The sequence below is a fragment of the Marmota flaviventris genome, chromosome 10 (genome assembly GCF_047511675.1).
Source record: "Marmota flaviventris isolate mMarFla1 chromosome 10, mMarFla1.hap1, whole genome shotgun sequence".
Lineage (NCBI taxonomy): Eukaryota > Metazoa > Chordata > Mammalia > Rodentia > Sciuridae > Marmota > Marmota flaviventris.
The window spans coordinates 106,240,924-106,256,781 of NC_092507.1; the positions used below are offsets into that span (position 1 = coordinate 106,240,924).

General features: G+C 43.7%; 1 protein-coding gene across 2 annotated transcripts in view; it reads right to left on the reverse strand.

Moving 5' to 3' along the window:
• Tspan2 (tetraspanin 2) overlaps positions 1-9,122 on the reverse strand; it is a 50,725-nt gene extending 41,603 nt beyond the window's left edge. For both annotated transcript variants that reach the window (XM_027940265.2, XM_071618221.1), the window contains exon 1: positions 8,999-9,122. In XM_027940265.2, the coding sequence (XP_027796066.2) occupies positions 8,999-9,067 (69 nt within the window). In that variant the 5' untranslated portion in view covers positions 9,068-9,122. The remainder of the gene's footprint in view (positions 1-8,998) is intronic.
• Between the last annotated feature and the right edge of the window lie 6,736 nt (positions 9,123-15,858).

Genomic DNA, 15,858 nt, shown 5'->3' on the forward strand with positions numbered 1-15,858 from the left:
TCAGAAAAAAAATACGAGAGCTGAATGTCATATGACATTTACACCAAATGCCCCTGAGGGAACTTGCTGCCCTGACCTCAACATCAGGACCAGGTGAGGGGGAACTGGAGGCAGGACCAGGACGGCAGGTGATGGTGAGAAGCCTCTGATTGTCTGGAAATACACAGCAGCTCCTTAAGGTATCTGCGTGCCAGATTTCCCCTACTATTTTCTTCATAGAATTTCGGTAAGAACAGGCTCATGCCAAGAAAGACTTCTTTCAGGTAAGAGTACATTTCATGATCAATCAATGCTTAATTCGTTCTCTGGGCTGGTAGAAGCCCCATAGAATCAGGAGTGTTCTATTCACCTCTGGGCTATCTATTGGTGCCAAACACATGTTCTTCTGTTTGTTGAGGCTTTTATAAAGTTAACTTGCCTGGATCAACTGTTTTTCGAGGAAGCAGTTTAAAAGTGCTGCGGGGAAGCAAAATAAGCCCGGGGTGAAAAGTTTTCTGGGAACCATAAAGCAGATAATTCACTTCTGGATGGTGGAAAATGTGTTTATGTGGTGGTTATACACAACACCTTTTATCTTAAAAGAAATGCAGGGGAAAGGAGTAGGAGAGGATGAAACAGCAAGAATTATGAGAATGTTGATGTTGATGGCTGCTTAATTTTCTCTAGACAGCAAAAATGAATGTCACAGACTACCAGCTAATGATCCGGTGAGCAGATGGTTTTATCAAGTGAAGGTCAAATATACACAAGTCTAAAATCCAATCCACCAGGTCACAGAAGTGAATTAAATAAACTAAGTGTCGGCCTTACCTCATCGGGAGGAGTAACTATGGGTAGAATAGACAAAAATGCTCTTTTCTAAGTTCTCTGCATTGCCTTCTAATAGATAAGACCCATCCATCTGGGACTTATCCTAGGCTCACCCTTCTATTACAAATTTATCTTGGGGGCCAAAATGATCACTCACCTATATAGACATGTCATCTCATCTATATGATGCTTTATATAAGCAAAGACATTAATTAATATTTATGTTTCAGTGTAAAATTCTTCCAGGTGTTTGAAAGGACTACTTCTGAGCAGATTGAAAGATTTCTTAAATATTGATCAATAGGAATAATATTTAACCAGTTTTAATTGTTTCAGAGAAATAATGGCAGAAAAAAAATATTTCAGGTAGAACTCAGAAATATGGTGAGAGGAGGGGCATATGAACACTGCATATGATTACAGTATTCTCTATACAGTAAAATGAGTGTCAAAACACTTCATTTAGGAAAATGTTAGCTTGGATGGAAGCTAGTAGAAATCATGGAAGCCCAGGTTGGTGTTCTATAGATAATTTTCTTAACATTAATTTTATCAGAGCCTATTTGAGGTCAGGAAGGTATAGCATGGCCCATTCACAGAGTTACAGGCAGATTCTGGCACAGGGAGGGAGAATAAATTGGCTTTGGGTCTGAGTGACAGCAGCTTCCTATGCATCCCCAACCCCACACTGCCCCTGTTGGAGGGCTTGTCATCTCTGCTCAATTCCCTTGTCCCCTGTTTACAAGATGGTTCTTGTCCAATCGCCATCACAATGGAGAGGGTGGAGCTTGGCCTATGTTTTGGAAAATCTACCACCTGCTCATCTAATTTTACTTCTTCTGAGTGTTCATACTGAATAACTGATGCCCGAACATGGGTAACAAATATGCCACATGTACAGACAGCGCTGTGGCACAGGGGAATTACTGTGGTCAAAACGGGGGTTCTAGCCAACTAGATTGAATCAGGCTCTGCACTCACGAGTCCTGTGACCCTTGGGAAAATTTCTTATCCTCTGTTACCCCCAGCTTCCTCATTTGCAGAGCAGAAAGAGTCATAGTGTCTTCTTAAGAGATTAACTGAGTTCATGTTACACACTGGAACAGTGAGGGCCCAGCACTTAGTCTTATTACCTTGATAGACTCACTAATGTTACATTCAGACCCCAAACTTGATCTTAGTCCCATGGTGCCAGTAACTTAGTTGTCTGCCATCTTTTGATGTTGGTTGGCACTATGCTCCCACTCTCCGTGACAGCTGAAGTTCCTTTGAGTTTTCCAAACTATCTATACCAGAACACCAGTAGCCCTTTACAGACACTATTTCCTCTTTTCTCTAGTTTTAATTTAAAACCCAATAAGAGAAAAATATGTCTTTGTGAGAGGAAAATAATTTTATTTAGGCTAGAGCTGTCCAACAGAAATTTCTCCAATGATGGAAATGTTCTCTATTTGTGCCATCCAATATGGTAGCCACCAGCCACCAATGGCTATTGAACACTTGAAATGTGGTCAGTGGGACTGAGGAAATGAATATTACATTTTACTTAAATTGATTTAAGTTTAAATAGCTGCACATGCTCAGTAGCACAGCCACTGTATTGAGTGTCTAGAAGTCCCGTTCGTGTCCAAGTTTTAGCCTTTAGACTTGGAGTGGTTAAGAGCACGTACTCTGGAGCCACACATCAAAACCCGGCTCTGCCACTGGCCAGCTCTGAGTCCTGCATAAGTCTCTCACACTCTTTGTACTCTTTGTACTTCCTCATATAGAACCTGGGCATGATAATAGCTTTTATCTCATAAGATTATTGTGAGGATTAAAAATGCTCATATAGAAATGTGCTTAAGAGAACATTTAGTACATAGCTTACATTTAGATAGTGCTTCCTATCCTTCAAGTTTTTTCTGCTTAAATTAATTTATGAAATTGTCTCTTGATACACACTCTCAATTTCCATCTTACTTTTCTTCTGTTTTAAAATGATTGGTTAGTGGTCTCAAAGTTTCTCTTGCTTCTGCCATATGTCAGGGTATTTTATCCATCTTTTCACACCTGCATTTCTGGAATACATCAAAACTAAATCTGGCATTGGATTTAATGATCCCGCTCACAGACTTTACACTTTCCAGGCCAGTATCATTTCTTATGCTGTGTATTACACTTGTCCCCAAATTTACTACAGTGGGAAGAAAATGGGATTTAAAATCAGAAGACGTGGGACATTCAACTTATTCTGCCTGACTCAGTTTCTATATCTGTAAGATGGTGGCAGTTATACAGTTCCATGGGATTGTTGTGATTCACAATCATATGGGATAATGGATGTGAAAGCATTTTGCAAACTAAACATCATCTAAATGTTCATTAGTATTGTTATTTTGTCCCTAATCAAAGCCAAAGAGGATGAAAATGTAGGCCAAGGTAAACCCCACTCATCTGTAAGATGTGCTCTTAGTCCATTGGATATCCCCATCTTACTGGCCTCATTCTCTTGATTCCTTTCACTGCTTGGTGACCATGACACAATTTGTTTCAATGATCAGTATAACATCACTTGCTTTAGAAACATGTATAATATCACTTGCTTTAGGAAAAAGGCACACTGTTGGCTGTGACACTGTCAATATTAACACTGGGCGGATGGAGGTAATGTTCTCTTTTGTGGCACACGGTTGGAGCACCAAGAGACTTCACGGATGACGTTCTAGAATAGCACAGTAAAAGGCAATGGATGATGGTAATTCTAGAAACCGTCAAGGATTAGTGTAGAAAAAAAGAATTGAAAACAGCCGTGGTAAAGTGGTAACTGGAATTAAAAGCACTGCCAAGAGCAAGCCAAGAAGAAGGAGCTCCCTGCCCCAACCAGAAGTGAGGGCATCTGGTGGGTCTCTGACCTCTTCAGGTCACATCTGAAACAGAGGTTCTCACAATGTGGTCCGAGAGCTTGGGACTTGTTTAGAGATGCAGACCTACTGAATCAGAATATGTAACTGAACAGGTCTGGGATGGTCTATGCACATCCATGTCTAAGAGGCTCTTGACCCCAAAAGCTTTCCCATGCCTCCTCTTGGACTCTAATGGCACAGAGGCAGGGCAGACAACAAACAGCTCTGCTCTAAGGTCAGCGTGCACAGCCCTGTCAGCTGAAGCCATGATGAACCTCTACCAGGTGCTGAGACCTGAGAGAGAACAAGTGACAATCAAGGACAAAATGGAGGCTACAGAAAGGCACAAGTGCCTCCTGATCCAGGATATCTCTGAGCTGCCAGCACTTGGCAGGGTGTCAGGTACACAGCAGGAGCTCAGCACAGGCTTGCTGACTGAATGGATTACAGAGGAGGGACCCTCTCCTTCTGACTCCACACCTTTGATAAGGTAAGACTCTTGGCACTTTGATTGGTTGGACATGGGACACCTTCTTGCTTCTCCTTGCCTTTATGGGTCTCATGGAGTCTGGATTCTACTTTCTCACTTGTATCTCTAGTATTCAACTGTCACTCATAGCGTATATTATTGAGTATTTACTATGTGTGTGGGGATGTGCCATACTTGAGGACCTTACATGTATTAACTCATTTTATTTGCACAAAGATCAGACTGAAGTGAGTACTTCATCAGGCCTGTTTCACAGAGGAGAAAAACTGAGGCTCAAAGAGGTTAAACAACGGAGCCAAGAAAATAGTCAGGCAGTGTGGTGCCAATCTACACCTTCCAAGCTTTGAATTCCTGGATCTGAATAGCCATGCTGTGCAGACCTGCCTGAGGTCTACCAGGACACTGTAACTACAGCTCTGGATTTCCCAGACTGACCCTACTGTAGACTCCTTGACCTCCTAGCAGCACTAGGTCCCTCTGATCCACACTGATAGGGGCTGACTCTCTGCTGCTGTCTTCTCACCTTGACAGAAATCAGGAATGAAGACTATCCTATAGTGAGGCTGAGCTGTTTTCTGGGGTGGTCTAGCATTTCTGTGGACTCCAAAGGGTACATTCTTTCTTTTCTTTTTTTTTTTTAAACCAGTTTCTCCAACAGGTGATTTCTGTAAAGTACTATTTGACATATTTGGGAAAGTAGAGGAGGCCACCTCTGTAAGATTCATTTGATCCAAGCTTCTTTTACTCCCAAGCCAAAGAAACACTATCTTTCCTACAAGCACCTGTTAGGTATCACCAAGTGCAAACCCAAAGCTGCATTAGTAATGGTGAGAAGGAAAGGAGAGAAACTTCAAACTTGCCATATACGGCATCTGGCTTTCAACAAAGAACTGCCTCGCTTCCTGTTGGACAGGGACAGTGAGCCACTCATTACAGCACAATGATAGGAAAACGCTGAGCAGACAACAATAAACCAAGGAATAAACAGCGCCCAGGTTTTTCTTTAAACCAACATGTGTGGCTGGGTGGGTTGTGGTGTTTTATTTATATTGCTATGCAACGGAGGAAAAAAAAAAAAAAAACAAAGGTGATTTCAATGAAAGGCACAGGAAAATACTAAGCTATCTGACTGCAGTGCCTGAATTTAGACCTGACAGATGTTGGGAGGGTTTTCATGGTAGACATCAACCATGATATCAGAAATTAATTGAGTAGAGTTAATGGGTAGGCTTTACTTTTACTTTAAAAAGAATCCAGGCGGTGGCCCTGGGCCAGGCACTGCAGGCTCTGGCAAGATCTAGCTGAATGTTTAGAAAACCAGGAGCACAGCCGAGGGGAGCTTAAACCCAGCTGCCTGAGGAGGTTACAAATCTAGCTGTCAAATTGCAGCTCAGAAAACCTCTATGCCTGCCCTCCGGCCAATTTCTGACAGGACCCAAAATACTGTCATCCAGGGGACCTTATACCTCAGAAGGGCAGACATCTAAGGGTGTGTGTGTAAATGTTAAACACTCTTAAGTCACAGCTGAAGCCTGTCCTTCCAGGAAAAGCCCTCCAACTAGGAAAAAACAACTTCAGAAACTAGGGTGGGGCTTTTCTAGAATCAGGTTCCTTCAGTGACAATGGAGGTAGATATCTAAATAACTTAATCCATTCCGTTCTTCCCTGTCGGGCATAAGGCACTGGTTTCAGTTTGTCCCTTTTGTGTTGGTTGTGCGGCACAAACACGGGAAGATGGCCTCTACTTGCTGCTGTTGCACAACCCTGTCCCCTGCCCCCTGCAGCCCTGTGGAATTGAAAGAGAGAAAGGTCCCCATACTTCCCTACTGGGCTCAGTCTGAACAGCAGCCAGGTAATGATGAGCAGGCAGAGATAGGTCCACTTGGCAACTGATTATGTAAATCAGAAATCTATACTCAGTTTTCTAACCTGAGATTAATGCAGCTTCATTAATTCACTCTACAGATATTTATTAAGTGCCTCCTATATGTTGGACACTATTCTAAATGCTGGGGATACATTTGTGAACAAAACAGAAGAAAAAGAAATTCCTGCTCTCAGTGCTGTTAAGTTCTAGTAGGGAAAATCCACAAGTACACATTAAGAAGATAATGTATAGTTATTCCCAAATGAAGACAAGTTGGAAGTCATTTGGCACACATGTTTACTATTTGCCAATATTAAAGGAATCAGGGGAAAGAGATTTATGTTGAATGCTTCCTATGTGCCAGGCGCTTACTAATAAAAATAATTCTTAACCTTTTTGAGCACTAACTATGTATAAGGCTCATAAAAGGTGAGGCTGGATACTTAACATATTTGATTTTAATGCTCTCAACAACTCTATTTCTCCACTCATACAAATGATAAATCAAGCTGAGAAGTAAAAATAACTTGCTCAAGCATACTCTGCTTGGATCTCTGCCCTTAAGCCTGATGGCTTCTTCGTATAGATGGTGGCTCACATGCCCCTTGCTCTGCATCTCAGCTGGTGACGCTGGTTTCTCACCTTTGCCTTAATGTCTCCTTCTTCAGAAGACTTTGCAGCCTCCTTAATGTTACTGTGATCCCTTCTCTGAACACCTTAGTCAGAACATATATACCAAAGGCCATATATGACCTCAGTGGCTAACACAGGGAGGGACTCAAACTTTGCTGCTACTTCCCTTCCTTACTGTGTTAATGGTCAATGGTGTGAAATTTGTCACTTGATTATATACTGAACTTTTCTTTTTTTGGGGGGGGGGGCGGGGCGGGGGCAGTTGTTGTTCTATATGCATTGGTCTTGTTTCCTCAAGTAGATTAGCTACTTAGGAAACAGTGTTTGCAGTTACTAGTGCTTATTTATTATTTGCTTAGTCATTATTTAATAGTGGCTCTCAAACTTGCACATGGGTCAGAATTACCTGGGTGGTCTGTTAAAATAGATTGCTGGGTCCCTCTTCCAGAGTTTCTGATTCAGCAGGTTCAGGATGGGCAGAGAATGTGCATTTATGACCAACTTCCAAGGGATGCTGAAGTTGCTGGTCCAGGAGCCACACTTTTGAAAACCACTGGTTAACTGAATTACCACAGTTTTTAAAAGTAAGTAGGCAGAGTTTGAGACCCATCTTTGCCTCTTGCTAGCTCTGTGATCTTGGGCAAATTAACCTGTTTGAATCTCAGTTTCCTCATTTGTAAAAATGGGGATAATCCGATGTACATCAGTATTGCCATGAAGATGAAGTGTGATAATGAGTGTAATGTGCTTAGCCCTGTCCTTGACACATGGAAAACACTCAATAAATGCTTCCAATTATCCCTGGAAAGCTGGCACAGCATCAAGCATTTAATAAGAACTGAACCCAGTTTAAGAACTTCTATTCAGGCTGCTATAAACTTCTTTTGAATTTGTAAGCAGTGAGAGTGAAAGGTGCCACTGCAGCAATGACATCTATAATTAATTAACGGAGTTGGAAATTAAGCCAGCCTACTAAAAAATACAAAGTAAGGGCCTTGAGAAATGTTCCTCCTTATAGTATGCTGAATATCAATGTCCAGGTGTACAAAAGTCACATGTATCTTTAAAATGCAGGGGCTGTTCCTGGGTACCTCCTCCACACATTCCATTGCTGAAAGATGCTGAAGATGGCTACTTGGAAGAGCTTGGAGTTGTTGGAGTCACCCAGGCGTCTGGGCTAATGGGTTGGCAGACACAAACTGGGCCTATTATTCAATAATTAATTACTTGCAGTCATGGGAAGCAACCTCCACAGAGCAAATGGTTTCAAAGCACCTAAGCCCCTCCTGCTCCCTCCACCCTCTAAAAACCTCTTCACCCAAAGCAGGACCTATATTTTCACTCAGGGTCTATTTGAGCAGTTATTATGGGTGGCCATCAAGAAAGCCCAAGAGGGACTGTGCAGAAGACAATTTTCAGACCTTTCTCAGAATTCTCCAGGACCTGGGGCTGAGTATCCAGGGGGCTAAGGATGGTGGAGTCCTAACCATTCTCTAATAATATAGAAGACAAGGGTCACAGTCTTATCTCTCTGTGAACTACTAATTCCCGGATTGTTGTCGGCTCCATAAAACCCTGCAAAGTTGAATGAGATCATCTCCATTAGCATTAGTATTTAGCTGCGGACAGGGAACTGTGGGGAGATGCTGCTGCCTCTTGGAAGCCCCTCAGTGCCCCCAACATCCTTCCTTAAAGAGCACTCCCACCTCCTCATTCACTAGGACCCTGTCATAATGCCTAGAAAAAGGATGGTCCTTCCCCACCCCCACAATTTTCATTCCTACCCCCAATTTCCTAAAGAAATCCTCAGAGGCAGGTGGTGTGTCCACACACTCTGGATGGGGTGGCACCCCACAGGCAGCCCCTTAGGGCAGGGGTTTCCCTCCCAACCCACTGGCCAGGCCACCGGGCTCCCGCGGAAAGGCAGAGCGAGAAGGGGGTGTGTGTGTGCTTGGGAAGCTGGAGCGGACCGCCGGGGCCGGGAGCCCTTGGGAGGTGAGGAGTGGCTGAGTCCCCGCACCTGGCGTCACCCGCCTGGAGATAAAAACCTAGGCAGAGGGGCTCCTCCCGGGTTAGAGCCGCTCGGTGTCTCCGCTTCTTACCGGTTCCCATTGCTCAACCTTCTCTTTTTTCCGTTCCCTCCCCCTCCGTCCGTCCCCCTCTTCTTTGTCTGCCTTCTCGCCTCCGCCGATGGAACACCCTGCCCTCTCCCGGAGCCGGCTCGGACGCACGGCGGTCAGCTCCCCCGAGACCCCGGCCCCGCGCCCGCCGCCAGTCCCCCTGCCCTGCTGGGCCTGCCGGCTCGGGTCTCACCCAGAACAGCAGGTTGAAGCCGAGCAGCAGGTACTTGATGCACCGCAGGCCCCCGCGGAAGCGCCCCATGCTGTGGCCCAGGCGGCGGGCTCCCGAGTCCCCAGGCCCGCGCTGCGAGCCCGGGGAGCGGCGGGCGCCGGCAGGGAGGGGCGGGGGGCGGGCCGCGGGCGGGGCCTGGGGGCGGGGCCTGCGGGGACCCGGAGCGACCAGCTGGCGAGTGGGAGGGGAGGCGGGCCGGACGCCGGGAGGGTGCGGATCCCTCCACCCAGGGACTCCCTCCTTTCATTCTGCCGCGGAGACTACCTTCCTGCCCTCCCTGGGGTCCCTGCTCCCGGCGGCTGTCCCAGCATCTGCGACAATAGAACGTCCGCCAGGGAAGCGGGCCCCATCTAATCAGCGCCCAGTGCCTAGACTCCTTTGAGGCCCTTCTTGATGGAGGACACATAGGTCGCGGCCTCGGTGGCTATGGAAACCTAGGAAGGTGGCTTCAGGTAGAAGAGATGGCAGGACCCGTGGTGGAGCACCCGGCGGAGTTTCCAGGGCTGTGGTCCCGCGGCGCCCTGTAAGCTCACAGGCCGCAGAGGCGGCTTGCAGGGGACCCTCCCTCCTGCCCCCGCCCCCTGCCCCCGCCCCCTGCCCCCGCCCCGCGCCTCTCCGAGGGTTCTTACCTTAATAGGCAAGAACTGGGGGAAGGCGCGCGGTCCGGCCACCCGGAGCCCTGCGCCCCATCCTCCTCCCACCCCCATATCCTGCTAGATACGACAGATGAGAGGGCTTGAAATGAATCCAAATTCCCGGGATCTTGATTATGTTGTGGAGATTGGAGAAAAGGGGGGCGGTTTTGGTTTTGCTTTGTTTTTATTAAGTTTGGCTGCTGGCGGGAACTCAGGCTCCCCACTCCCGTTGACTAAAGTGTCTACAATGTGTGGTGTCAGACAGTGTGGGGGAGACAGGGAAGTGTAAAATTCAGGGAGCTTATGCATTAATTTAGCAACATTCTAAGTGCCAATTATAGACCAGGCATAGTAGCAAGCCCTGGGGACTCAACAAGGAGGGAGTTAGTCAGCTCTCCTATTGCATATCTGTAGAGACAGATCTGTATGCAATTAATTGTAGCAAGGTGTCAGGACAAGTTAAGTGCTGGACAAGCATCCCTGGCCTCGCTGCATTGGCCAGGAGAGATTTTGCTAAGGAGAGTGAGACTGATCCCTTCTTGAAGAATGAGTCTCAGAGGAGAGGAAGAGCAGTCCAGGTATCATGTGCAAAAGTTTGCAAGGGACCAAAGCTTTCTGGGAAAAGGATGAGAATCTTTGCTAGCCAGGTGGAGCAGGAGCCCGTGTGAAGGCAATGGGGAGGTGAGTCAGGAGGGTGCTGGAGCCAAATCACAGCTTGCAGGTAGCTGTTGAATGTGCAACACAAACCGAGGGCCTCAGTTTCCCACCTCCTCACCTGCAACATAGGGATAGTACTTGTCTTAAAGAATTGTTGGAAGGATTAATGAGTTAATGTTTGCAAAGTGCCCAGAACAGTGCCTGCACTGTAAGTACAGTATAAGTACTGTAAGTACAATATAAGGGTTAGCTGTTTCAATATAGTACTCAATCAGCCAACCATTCAGTCTCCACCATGTTGCCATCTTGGCCTACATCTGCATCCTTGGACACATGTTTGAAAAATCTAGTGAATTTTATTAACAAAAATGAGTAGAAGAAAGAAAAATGAAAGTGCTGATTCTGGTAGTAAGCATAAGTCTCACACAATGAACTAGAGACAAAGATAGAAGTTAATAGGTATGCAGATGCAAAGCTTTGATTTCAAACACAGTTCTATATCTGACACCTCTGTTTTACTATAAAGGAAAAAAACTAAAGAGTAGTGTCTACTACCCAGCAGGCATGCAATCAATCAACTAAATGAACAACAATGATATTATAATTTAGATATATTGTTGAATTTCACATCTCTAAGACAAAATATATTTATTTAGACATTATATTCAATATTCTGGGAACAGAACCCTTATTATGACATGCAAAGCTGTTGTTCTTTCACACTTCGATTTTAGCACTCGTGTAATAGACAAATGATTGCCTGCTTAATGTAACAGTTTTAGATTTTGAGTCTAGACTCTCCCAATCCCCCCATTCACAAAGATGAAGCCTCTCCTTTTAGGGGAGTCTGACCCTTGGCAGGACTAGACTAAAATAATCCTCTTTTCCTTGTACTTAGTTCAGAAAGCAAACTGACAGATGTTTCGGCAAATGGGATAGAGTGGTATCTAATGGGGCCCAGATGGTCTCTCTTCTTTTCAAAGTTATTGAATCTGGATGTTATACTTGAAATAGCTGTTTCCAACTTGGTACCATCCTCAAGACAGACCCAACAACATTGAGGACAACAAAGCAGAAAGTTGAAAAAACCTGGACCATTGAAATCATCCCATTCTGAAGCCAAGTGTAGTTTGAGTTTTGTCTGTTTGTGCATATATATATGTATGTGTGAATTGTGGGGGAGAGGCATCCTAAATAATGACATAATAAAGAAGTTAGCCTGTGATTAATTGTCACTAGCATCGCTCCTCCTTTCTCCTCTTTTTTCTCCTGTGTTGAACTCAGTCATGGTGCCTGAAACTCTAAGACAATATTGTGACTAGAGGAAAAATACAAGAAAATTGCAGACCTGCCAGCCAGGATGCTGTTGAACCATGTAACCAACATGTAACCAGTATCAGCCAATATCAGCTTTCATCTATTTCCAGATATATGTGTGTGTGTGTGTGTGTGCGTGTGTGCATATATATATATATACACACATATACATATATATCCCTTAATGTGTTTGACTTTGGGTTCTGTTACTTATAGTTGAAGATATTCCTAACTGATAAAGGGAAGACGATATGTTCATTTTTGGATCTGCTGTTTTAGATTTGGTGGGAAATCCAGATGGAATGGAAATTTGAAATTCTGGGCAGAGGTTTGAACTATAACTTTAAGGTAAGGATTCATTAGCAAATGGTGGTAAGTTGAAGCCAGTGGTCTTCAAACTTTCCCCCATACCCTAAAATAATTATGAAATAAATAGTCCCTCTAGAACTTTCCCCCTGATATTTTACTATGAAAATTTTCCAGCATATAGAAAAGTTGAAATAATGGACAATGAACACCACATACTCACCACCTAGATTCTACAATAGACATTTTTTTTTAAGAGGGGATACAAGGGATTGAACTCATGGGCACTCAACCACTGAGCCATATCCCCAGCATTATTTTGTATTTTATTTAGAGACAGGGTCTCTCTGAGTTGTTTAGGGCCTCACTGGCTTTTAACTCACAATCCTCCAGCCTCTGCCTCCTGAGCCACTGGGATTACAAGCATGCACCACTGTGCCTGGCTCAAAATATGTCATTTATGATGTATCTTAAATATCGACATTTTGAAAGAAAAATTGTCACATCACTCATTTCAAGCATCCAATAGAAACTAAACATCAGTGTGATCTGCTGCCTACTATCATCCATTTCAAAACACACCAACAAGTTGTTCTTTAACAGGGTGGAGATTTTACACCTTTTCTTTTTAATCCTTGAACTTATATTTTTATTCCATGTATGTAATCCTAAAGTAAGGCTTTTTTATGCTTGAAAGATTTTTATTCAATGTCCTTTTATATTTGGATAATTATTACATGGTGATTAAAACAAATTTTAAAAATTTCCCTTGAGAACCATAAGACTCTAAGTGTTAATTAACTTCTTCTAGATTGAGTTATTGCTAAAATTATTAGTAGTACACAATTGATTAAAATAATAAATATAATTTTAAATGAATAATCATTAAGTGTGATCATGAAAATATTACTGAGAATGTCTCTCTTAATAGGACTGGTGGGGTTGGTATTTTTTTCTACTAGTTCATGCATCCATGAATGGAAATTACTTATTGCTAGAACAACACAGAGCTCAGCTTACATTCTCTTAATATTGTCCTTTGTTTTGATATTTATGCTGAGAAATTTTGTTTATACAAACAGGTAGATGAGGATGGATGATGTTGTTACAGCAATGCCAACCAATTCTTTAAACCCCTTCTGAATTAAATGCCCCATTCACATAATGGCCTAACATCAAAAATTATTTTTAATGATCAATCCATTTGCCTGACAATTGCATTTGTCTTTCTTCAATGTTATTCAGAGAATAGGATTGGAACCCTTCTAACATACAAGAGAATTTATTACCCATATTATAGTTATCTACTTTCTCAGCATCTACATCATTTGCAAGCTGATGGCTCAGGGCTTTTTACACCCTGGGGAAATGTACCGTAAGTAGGCTCAGGGCTGGGTAATGGGTAGCTTGTGAAGGAAGATATCTTCTTCACAGGCGTATTCTCAGGCAGATTGATTTTAGGAAGGAATACAGAAATTGAGGACTGGGAAATCAATCTCTTAAAACGATTCATTTTGGAAAGATTTCTTACATCCTCTGGAAAGATTTCCTGCATCCTCAGATACACATGCTCTAGAGATAGATTTAAGCCAAGAAAATGGTTGATGTGCCCATGGAGAATATGCAAAATCTTTAGAACAAAATCCTGGTTGGTCAGAGGAGCTATAACACTCTGTTAATCAGTTTTATGTCATTATAACAAAATACCTGAGATAAATTAGCTTTTAAAGATAGAAATTTTGTTTTGGCTCACAGTTTGGAGGTCCATGATATTGGCTTTTGCTTTGGGCCTATGGTGGGGGAGCACACCATGGTGGAAGTGCATAGTGAAGTAAAAATGTCCCTCCTCAATCACTTGAAAGCATCCCTCTTAGCCTCATCATTTTTTGGAGGGAGTCCTAGGAATTGAACTCAGGGCCTTGTGCATGCTAGGCAAACATTCTACCAACTGAGCCATATCCCTAGCCCTAGCCCCAGCCTTTAAAGATTTCATCACTTCCCAATAATTTCAAGCTGGGAACCAAGAATTTAACACATGGGCCTTTAGAGGACATTCTAGATCCAACCATAGCAGACATGCGAAGGAGACTGGAAGAAATGATCAGAGAGAGAAAAGAAAAACCCAGAAAATGGTGTCACAGAGGCTGAGGAATGAATGAGATTCTGGAAGGAGAGAACAGTCACTGAGCGAATGCCCCAGCCGGAGCAGGTAAGATAATAGTATAAAAGTTTGGTGGCCTGGTGCCTTAGGACACTGACAACCTGGGTAAAGACCACTTCATAAGGGTGGGGAGTCCTAATCATTGCTTTTCCCAGAAGTTTAGCTGTAAGATGGATCAAGGTGGGTGGAAGGGTTTTCCCCTTTTTTCCTTTCTTACATGTCTTTATGGGAAGATGGAGAAGTGCTCATAGGCCTTGGGGAAGATAGGCAGAGTGTGGTTGAAAAAGAAGAAAAGCAAGAACAGCGTCTCTGAAGAAGTAGAGAGGGACAGGGGAGCCAGATCACGTGCAGTTTACATTTGGATCAGGAGAAATGGGCAAGGACAGAGCTGCAGAAACATTCTGTATTCTAAATCTCATAATCCCAGCATCTGAGCTCTCGGTGATCTGATTTTGCTGCCTGTGGAATTTTCTGCCTGTTGCTTTTAGCGTCTTGTTCCTTGTTTATTGTGTGATTTTTTTTTTTTTTTAAGCTGTTCATTTTCCTTGGAAAATTGTGAGGATTGTGGGAGTCCTCAGTTGAAGTTTTGTTTCTCCAAAAAGGATTTACTCAGCCTTCTGCACATGATCTGAAGGGTGCCACGGGGTGTTAACTCAACCCGCAGAGCAGTTGAGGGCTGGCTTGTGGTCACGTGTTCTCAGGGGAGATCTTCCCCCACTCCAACACCAAAGTCAAAACACGTGCAGTTCCTCGTGCTCTTTGGCACAGGGGGTTTATTTCTTGTCTACTTTTACCTTTAGAGTGTAGCTCCTGGGAGGTGGTGCAAGGTTTAGGTGGTGTCTTCGGATAGACTCCATGTTGGTGGCACTTCAGTCTTAACAAACCTCAAGCCATTGCTGCTGTGGAAACAGAAACTCGGGGCTAAAGGTGGTTTGTCGCCTGCTCACTTCCCAAGGTTCTTGCTTTCACTTCGTTTTGGCTTTTGTAGATTCTCCTCCTTTTGTGTCTGTATGAGTGTGTGTTTTAAATGCTTCTGTATTTTATCCAGTGCTTTAGTTTCAATTGAGAAGACAGTTCAGGATATCAGGTCTGCCCTTCTGCAAAGAAAGGAAGCCTGGTGTGTTTGCTATCATCATTTTGGTTTTGATAAGCAGGACACGAGCAGTTTCTGACTGCCGGGTTTGCAGTGTATGAATCCTGGTTGCTATGCAGTTGTTGCTGGAAAATAGTCTGTGGGCTCAGAGTTTCTAAACCAACCATTTCTTGGATGCCCAGAGAAGGAAGGAAAGCGAGGGCCTCGGCTTGCTGATTACCAACCATCTCCATGGCCACAGGTTGCTGGGCTCTCCTCTGTTTTCCCAGCAGCACTCAGGCAGTAAGAGCTTTCTTTTATCACTTCTCAGTTTTGGGTATTTGTTTGTAAGAGAAAGGACTGTGTACCTGCTTGTGGAGACACGTGTGACACAAGGCAGGGGGACGAATGGGAGGAGAGAGCCGACTCCAAGCATAACAGATTGTTTCCATAGGACCCTACAGAAACAACTAACCTATTTTTGTTTTCGCTTTTACAGGGGCTGGGGGAAGGAGAGGAACATAACTCACTCAGGTCTGAATTTTTAAAGTTGGAGAATTTATTCTGCCTCATAAATGATCCACATTTAAATCACCTAGGAAAGATGTCTTAAAAATTGTAGAATAATAATAATCTGGCATAATTTTTGTATGACTTTTCTTCTAGTTTTTAA